Source organism: Notothenia coriiceps, unplaced genomic scaffold (assembly GCF_000735185.1).
Source record: "Notothenia coriiceps isolate Sejong01 unplaced genomic scaffold, NC01 NC01_scaffold00037244, whole genome shotgun sequence".
Classification (NCBI taxonomy): Eukaryota; Metazoa; Chordata; class Actinopteri; order Perciformes; family Nototheniidae; genus Notothenia; species Notothenia coriiceps.
In genome coordinates this window covers 22,217,754-22,227,082 of record NW_011369945.1, presented here as the reverse complement: position 1 = coordinate 22,227,082, position 9,329 = coordinate 22,217,754, and the positions used below count along the sequence as shown (strand labels likewise).

The window sequence follows — 9,329 nt, the reverse complement described above, 5'->3', positions numbered from 1 at the left end:
ATGCACACTGCAGGTATTCAGATTCGCAGGACGTGCCTGGAATTTAAAACGAAAGTACATATTAATCTTTTTTTGTTTTTAGGCACTGCTGATATATAAGGTAGGCAAACTTAACTGAAACGGCCAACTATGAAGTCTCTCTCCCTGACACTGCTCTCCTGCACTGCTTGGCTAAGGGGAAGTGCAAAACTCGTATCTCTGTGTCACGGCCGCACGGTGTCATTGTACGGCCAGGGCGAGGAAGTACACTGTGCGTGTGAGTGCAGTGCACTAAAGGACTCCGTCTCAATCACAGTCTGTGTCTCTTTATCGCAGGAAATGAGTCCGGTGAGTGACGGACGTGATTAAAAGGTAAAAACATGAATAAAGTCGTGTTCATGTGTTCTTCCAGGGCAGGTCGGGCGATTTAACGAGCACTCAGTCTTGTTTTCTCTGATTAACTTTAAGATCCAGTATGTCCGTGACTACAATCCTTCTCCGGTTATTGGAAATATAGTTAAAAAAATACCAATTGTATAGCATTAAAGTTCAAGAAAGGATGGTTTGCGAAAAAAAACGGTCTTTTCTTCAATTCCTGTATGTTTTCATATCGCAGGGGGGGAAAAAATCGCAATGTCAGTGTTTTCCAATATCGTGCAGCCCTAATTCACACTGAAGAAGTCCAAAAATAGATGCAAACTAAATACTTTCTGACTAAATTGTGTGCATTTCAAAAGGGATGTTATAAGCTGCCCACTTGGTTAGCTAATTATATGCTGACATTCAATATTAATGACAAAATCAACAGTATTATTTGTAGTGCAATACACCCTGTGTCTACTGGATTGTATTAAAATGGACATGTCCAGCTGTTCATAGCCACTGTAATAAGGGTGCTACGTCAGCGCTGCTCCAAAAATAAAACAGTTTTAATCCAAACAATTCTCTCCAGTCTTCTTACCCTGTAGCTGTGGAAAAGCTCGATGGCTCGCAGGACGTCAAACTTTCGAGCCATGAGGAACTTGATGGCCAGTTCCCTGGACAGCGATGACACCCCATGCTGACTGGTCCACTTGTTGATTTCTTCCAGAAACTGCCTTGTTGCCTGAAAGCACAAACAGATGTGGTCACAAACGTTGCACTCCCATAATCGAAAAGGTCAAAGAGAAAAGGAAGTGAAACGGCGCTTTAAACTTGATACATCCTAACAGGAAGTGCTATCTACAGTCTCGCAGAAAACACCATTTTTAGGACTGGTAAGACGTCTATGATAATGATCCATAGCTGTTGTGTAGTCTGCTCACTGTGAGTTTACAGAATGTATATACACAGGGCGGTACAAAGCTAAATGTGTGAAGTGAACTGCAATTTGTGCAGCCAACCAAAGCGATTGGTTTTACACTCAGATGTTTCTGAGTTTTGACCGTCCTTCCGGTGTGTTAACCAGAGCTATCTTGGGGAAAGCTTTGGCACTTTGTGAAATCCATTAATGGACAAACATTCTTTTTTAAATCCAGTCACGGATGAGTTCAAGATGAGCTTACAATGTCAAAATAGTTTTTATCAAGTGAGTGCAAGAGCATGAGAGGAGAGGACGCTGGAATCTTGCTGAACTGGTGTTTATGACATGAAGCTGCAATAATGACAGGGTGACACACTTAATAATACTTGGAAGCAAAGCCAGTCATATGTAGTCGTTGAGTGCTGGAAAATCAGTCATCCTTGATAACACTACACTGCCTGATCGGTTTGATTAGTCTTCCAAACTAGGTTTATATTTGTCTCCTACAGGAAGAAGATGATGAATGAACTCAATGACAGTAAAGCTTACACATGTGCATCTAACATTTTCAGGATGGAGATGCTAATTAGTTTCTTGTGAAATCTGTCTTCTACTAAAGTAAAGAACCCCAAGAGAGGAGTGGAAGAAAGCTCAAAACTGAAGTTATGATGGATTACCGGTGATTACGTCCCATTAATTACAACCCCATAATATATTCAAGGGAAACTTGAAAGTGTTTTGTTTCATGTTAAGTATTAGTAAGATTGAGTAAATGCAATATTTTGTTCTTTAGGGTTTCCACAAATTCAAGTGCAATGTATATTAAACTACATTAAGCAGATTTTGAGATAAGTCGAATATTCACTGGTCCTTTAGCTCGTTTTTTGTCCCCACCACTTCTCCAAATCTTGCTCTGCAGCCACTTAATGTCCCTCCATGTTCAACAGCTAGTTGCTAACTGTGTCTTTCTGCCAGGAAGGTAGCATAAAGTGGGTTTTTAAAATGTCATCTGCTGAAAACAGATGTCTTCTATGGCCAAAAATGCTCCCTTAGAGCAAAAAGGTGAACGACAAAACAGTTACCCTGACATCTTTGGCAAAAAACTAGTCGTTTGAGACATTTTTAAGATTAAAGTGATTCTAAGTAAATCGCACGGGTCTAAAGAGCTAGCTAACAAAGCAGCAATGTGGTTATTTTTTTTAATCAGACACTGGTTCAAATCTAAGAACATCCAATGAAATGTGTATCATACACTGCGCTTGTATTTTGGAAAATGTGTTTACCATAAAAGCCTTCCACCATCTTGCAAATAACTTATGCGTTTAGCCGGCAGTCTTTCGGGGGCTTCCTGTCCTCCCCCTGCTCTTATTATACACTCCCTCAGGAACCTCCTCCCCCCCCCCCCCCCCCTCCACCACCACCCGCAGAGTGAGCGAGTCAGCACCCAGTGAATCGTCAAAAGGCGACACAGGAGGCAATGAAAGCTCACACTTTAAACACAGGCTCCCACTTCTCTGGTGTGGCACAGCGGCGGTGGGGCATGCATGGGAGACAGGAAGTCAAGTTGTGGGAGTCCACGGCTCTTCAGGAATACAAAACGATCACTGAGGAGCGCCGAGCCCAGAGACAGGACGCCACTGTCTCTCCTCAGGAAAGCCAGTGCTTTCACACACAGGAGGGCCTGCAGCTTCTGCTCTGTTCGGGGGTCTTAACATGCAAGGGATGAGGGGCGATTGCACCTGACAGCGCAGAGGTCGCTTCATATCCGATTCTCATGGGGAGGGGTGGTATTCTGAGTCCTGAGCTTTTCAGTGGAATAGAGAATGGATATCTGATCATCCTGAGCCATTTCTCTATTATTGGTATGAAAACAGACAATTTTAACATAAATTGATTAGTAAATGTTTCAGACCTCACAATTTAACTATAAACTAGACATTGTGGCCCTACATTGAGTTATTTGACTGGGTGCGTTGCCCTTACAAAACAGTTCTTAATAGAAAACTCTACCAATATTTTATTGTGTTTACAGGTTTAAATGTTTTCAGTCCAATTAGCTAACATTTACTTCATTATCTGCACAGTTCAAATACATTGAACTGTCTTTTTGACCAAAAGGGCATTATTACACCATTAATCAGTGCACGAATCACCAAATCCAGTCAGAGCATCTAATGGGAAAGAGCCTTTGAACAGAAGCTAGTTAACAGAGATCAAGAAGGATCAAGGAGGTCAACCACATCCTTTCCCAGAAACCATCTTTAACCATTTCAACATGTGTTCAATGTCCATCCTGTAGCTGAGCCATCTCCTTCCACTAAAGTAAACAATAGTGGTGATGAATTTCACAAAATGTATTTAAACATATCTCCCTTTTATTGCATTTTCCCTTGGTCACTGGGTGTTTCGCTATTGTTTTTTAAAAAGTGTCTGGAGTCAGGGTTATTGGGTGTGTAATTAGTTGGTTCCATTGATCTGGTGAGAATCACAAAGAAGATGATGAGTCAGACAATTGACAATAGCGGCTGACTTCCTGTCTTAAATCTTTGTTCTCTAAAAGTAGGTTTGATTCAAGCTAGTCTGGGGAAAAATCAATCTGTTTGATTGGTAAACAAAAGAAATTGAAAAATAACTAAGAGGGAAGAAACTGTATAATTATCTTAGAGAGAAAGAGAGAATACTGCAGACAGATATATGAAGTATTAAAGGTAAGGTAGGTAAGAATGGAGAAACCAGCTCGAGTGCGCTAGAATTTGAAAATACGCAGCCGAAAAAAATCTGCCTCTTCCTTCAGACTTCCTCACAGAGCCCCTCCTCCAACACACACGAACGCACACATGACCAATGAGGGCACGAGATAAGTTTGTACACGAGATGGAAGGCTGACAGGCAGGTAGGCCGTCCAGTTATTTTAGCCGGGCCGCTTCCACAGATGACATTATTTGATGTATTTATTGTCAAAGCAATTAATGTATTCATTGCCATCGGGATGTTAAGAGCATTCCAAGGAATATAACAAAAAGGGTTTCTGATGTGAATGACCTACCCCACCTTTAAGAAAATGAATTTGCAAAAAAGTTAACAAGTATTCCCATCAGTGTTACAATGTCACTGTTGGTAGTTGTGATTCAAATGTTTTGGACTACGCAGATTAAAGATGTTATTTTTGCAGTCTTTCAACACGAGGTCCACGAGGTCCTAATAATATGGTGCAATCTGCTCTTGGTTGTTCCATTGTTAAGCGGTAATCCTTCGATGTAGGCCAAAGACAACTTCCTGTCAGATTGCTGTCAGGTACACTCGGCTTTCCAAGATTTCTAATGTTCTGACAGCTGCTCTTTCTCTCTTAGCCTTTTAAGGATAGCCTGCCAACTCCATGCAGTGACCCTCTGTTCCTGGAGAAGCCAGTATTGTTTGGTTTTTCTGCACTAGGGGCCATATCCGCCAGAGTGGAATTTGAGGATGAAACAGTTTGTTTTCATGAAAGCACAGCAGACTGCACTGGAAGACTGACTGCGGAGGAGTCACTTTCTCAAGTCCTGGAAGAAGCATAAATATTTGCTTGACTCTGATAGGGCAGGAGATACTTCCTCAAAGTTCTTGAAACACTTCATTCTAGCTTAAACTGCCTGACATAAATCTAAACAAACTAAGAAGAAGGTGCAAGTACAGGAATAGTCTGTTTCTGCTCACAAATGTTCCAATCTTCACTGGTTCAGCTGTCTTTATGTGTTCAGTTAATCTTTCTCAAATGCTGAGTTATGAATTTTAAACAATAAACAGCTGACCAGTTTGCTGTCAGGGGGTTGTTCATTGGCAGAGTTGACAATGACTGTCGATAACTAATTGATTAGGTTCACTGTGGTAGGAACACGATGTGCTGCGAGTTCGTGGAGGAAGTTATAGTTGGTTCTTTGCCAAACAGGCATAAAAACAAGTCCATGGGTCCAAAAAGGTTGGAGACATTGACCCAGGGAACTATGACATCAGAGGAAAATTGCTGCCAGACGGAGACGGTGGCTGAGTCTGTTTTGACGTCCAATAATAAAAAACAAGAACTGCAATGATTACTTAAAAGATGGGTTACTTGCTTTGTATCATCTTAAACTTAACGTACTTGGGTTTTGGACATCAACTTGGACGTAGAGGTCCAAGGCCGGGAAGATATTTTCTTTGCAATCCTTTGTCAAGACCAAACAATCAATTGATTAATCCAGAAACGAATATAAATATCTGTGGCTTTTGAGTAGGGCTGCAACTGAAACTACACTATTAGACAAACTATGGAAACCAGCACTTATTGGTGTTCAAGGTGTTAAGACCAGTCATATTTGACTAATCATGTCAACTCTACAAGCTTTTTCAAATATTGAAACCACTTTATTGGCAAAAAACTGCCTAGAAAGACTGTTGCCAACCACTAACACAACCCTATAAACCATTCTCACGATGCATATTGTGAGTAGTGAAATGTAAGCATGAAGTATTTTTATAATAGCTGTATCTCATTGAGATGTGTCATAGCCAGGGCAATGTATTACACATACTGGCTAACTGGCAAACCCTTTTTTTATTGTTTTACTTGATATCAGGATGATGCTTTGTTACTGGAACTGGTCATTACTATGCCAGTATTGACCTACCGCCACATTCCTGCCAGAAGGCGTCATATCTTACATAGCGACTGTACTAATGTTTCGCCAGAGGAAACTCTATTGAAGGGTTTTGAAGTAGAGAGGGTTACTGCAGCTTCCTGATCACACCTTGATCCTACAGACAGAACTAATGCATCTCTTCATTGTTGGATTTCAAATGGATTCATGGCCGCCCTGACATTGCCCTTCCTGAATCTATACAATAACAGATGCCCTGCTAACCTATTTACAAATGTAGGACTGCTGTTGCCAAGTAGCTTTGCTTCACTTCAGTGAGTCCCATTTGGCACAAGTCAATACCAAAACAGGAAGTCAATGACGTCACTCTCTCCCTATTCCCCAATTTCTCTCACTCCACTGCTTCCTGGGAGTAGACTCAACACACAAACACAGGCACACACACATTTTCTCTAGAGCACATGATAGACACACACAAACGCACTCTGTAACTCATAAACTCCCCCTTCCCCCGAGTCTAGTGGAAATGCTTTTAACAGCTGCCTTCAGAATGAAGTTCCACTACACCCGTGCATGCTCCCGAGAGAGCCGCACACGCACACAAAACACACACATACACACACAATCCAACCAAACACCCCCCACAAGGCTGGGGATGTAATGAGGGCCTCCGGTACCCTAGCGGGGGCCCGGGCTCACACAGGAAATGGAGTAGCCAGATAAGGCTTTCTGCTGGCCAGATGATGAGAGGAATCAGGAGGAAGAAAAAGGCACGCGCGTGAACTGAGCACTGAAGGAAAAGACTAAATCAATCAGATTCAAAATCTTCATACTGCAAATGATTATTATTATTCCTCCATGGTTACGTTTGATTTTCTTAGTAAAATGATCAATGTGCAAAAACAGTCTTTAGTGCGCATGTTGTTTATGGCTTGGTATGGTTTATGCCACTATCGCTTTGAGTGGTTATACTTAAACTACAAATCCATAAATGCTTTAATTTACAATATGTTTATTAGCTACATGTATAACATATACAATAAGAAGGTTCATGTTCAGTTTTTGCAAAAATGTTCTTATAGATGGGTTGATTAGAATTTAAGGTCCACCCTCATTGATATAAAAGGAGTGGCACAACATATCAGAGACACCTCAGTCAACGATACATTTGAACTACTTCCAAAGCAGCTGCAACAATTATAATTTCCATGAAGGTATGATTTGCTGCAGGGTTGTTTTACATCAAACAAACAACCCTGCAGCAAATCCATCCCAGTCTAAAAAATGATTAGACTGCATTACTTTTAGCTATGGGCTACCTAATACATGTGCAGGTTTAACTGTACAATGTGAGCTTTGATCTTTAAAATCCAAAGAGTCTAAAGTCATGTCTCCAGGGCCTGAATCCACGAAGCATAACACAAGCCTACATAATATAAGAGTTTAAATTATGTATGACTTAAATTGGTTCATCTGCAGCAATACTGCATAATCAAGGAATAATTTATATATTTTTCCTTATTCCAGGTTTCCAGGTGTGGAAATGTTGTGGTTCTTGAATTGACTGATAGTAAACTAATGATGGAAAATGTGTCATAACTAAGCTTTAGTGGCTAACATAAACATTGTACACTATAGAAAGTAGTGTGAAACTCATATGCTTTGATATTATCAAAACAAATTAAGGAAAATACATTTCCTATCCTTGAAATTAGATCAAATGAGTGAATGTATGCCAGTTTATCAAAGTCACATTACTAGCCTGTCAATATAAAACCAAGTTTCTACTGTAAACACTGCTGAAATAGCTGTTGAACTAGACGGAGAGTCCAACGCTCTCCAAAAACATTCCCCGGTTTAATATCACACTCTGCCCCCACCAATGAACCCCTAAACACCCGGAATCAGTATTTTACATCTGTGGAGAGAGACTGATAAAGCCGAGCTCGGCCTGTTTCGCATCACATGAGCTCAGCCGCTGGAGAGAGGATCTGACAGTGATGCAACGAGAGCAATAAAGCGCAAGAAATCTATACAATATTTCCGCTTTCACGACAATTTCCCAACAAATGCATTGCGCACTCGCTGCGGTGGGCACACGCAAAGGCCAAAATACCTCCAGGTAGAGCCGAGACTGGAGCGTTTAGGTTAAAGAAACACAGATAGGAAAGAAGCATTAAGGCCTACCTGTTCTTCCTCCGCCGATAGAGTAGCTGCCATAGTCAGTTCTGTGATCACCTTTCACCGAGACGCGTCCTTTTCATGAAGTGGAAGATGACGGAGATGTGTCTGTCCCTCGTGTAAAAAACGGGCTTTAGGGGTTGTCCCTCTTGCTCAAAGTTGAAAGCATCTGCTGCAGTAGGAGCTCCTTTCCTCTTTGCGAAACAAGCAGGCTAATTAGCCCACCAAACTACATAGAAAACGCGCTGATGTTCTATCAAAATTCGCCTAAGCGAAGAAAAGGAGGACAGTGAGGAGCAAAAAAGAGGAAAACACTCGACCAGCTAGACGAGGCTTGACTTCGGCTCGGTAATAAGTGGGTTCAGAGCCCGCTGCTCCACCACCTCCTCACCTCTCACAGATCATAGGGCTGCCGCCGCCTCCTCCATGCCATGAATTGCAAGTTTTTAGCCGTGAACGTCGCCTTTATGTTGTGGGGGAAACACACACACTCACACACACTCACACACACAGCTCTGAAAAGTGAGAGAGTTGAGGCTTTTTCTTTCTGCATGTTGCTCTACCCCCTGGTGGTAAACATTTGAAATTGACAAAAGCTCACGACCTCCGCCTTCATTCATAAAAATAGGAAACCAAACAGGAAAATCACCATTTTGAGTGTCAGTCTGAATCTGGAGGCGCGAGGAGGACTCACAGCCAGACGCTATCATTACTGTGGAAAATACGCTATTCGCATAATACCAAAATAAAGGACATTATAGTCCTCTCACTAAAAATGTGTTTTGTTTATGTAAACGTTTCTTTACCTAGCCTAAATGACGAATAGCTGTTATGTGGAAATGTGTAATAAGAAGTATTTGTAGGAAATGTCAACGGTTTATTTCCATGAAATGCAAATGAAATTCTCCATGAGAAGATGAATACATCTTCAATATTTGTGCATTTATATAAGCTATTTTCCGTTTTGGAAGAAGTACTCCTTTACTTATGTAAAAGAAGAATGGCCTTAAACTACTCTATTACAAGTAAAAGTCCTGATTTCAACATTTGACTTAAATAAAAGTACAAACGAATCAGCTTCAAATTAGACTACTACAAGTACTCATTCTGACCCATTTCATAATAATGCAAAGTACTGAAGTATTATCAGGTAATTGTACTTCAAGTATCAAAAGTAAAAGTACTTTCTTTTAACAGTATTATATTAATATGTTTATTATATCATCCTGTTTTATAGCAAGAGCATGTTAGTGTTGTAGCTTTTCAATGTGGAG

The 9,329-nt window shown here is 40.9% G+C and overlaps 1 protein-coding gene across 1 annotated transcript in view; it reads right to left on the bottom strand.

The window, feature by feature from the left end:
* Positions 1 to 8,554, bottom strand: part of ptpn9a (protein tyrosine phosphatase non-receptor type 9a) — a 411,924-nt gene extending 403,370 nt beyond the window's left edge. Inside the window, exons 1-2 of the mRNA XM_010793965.1 lie at positions 8,062 to 8,554; positions 941 to 1,084 (exon numbers count right to left, since the gene is read on the bottom strand). Of these exons, the coding sequence (XP_010792267.1) occupies positions 941 to 1,084; positions 8,062 to 8,094 (177 nt within the window). The 5' untranslated portion in view covers positions 8,095 to 8,554. The remainder of the gene's footprint in view (positions 1 to 940; positions 1,085 to 8,061) is intronic.
* Between the last annotated feature and the right edge of the window lie 775 nt (positions 8,555 to 9,329).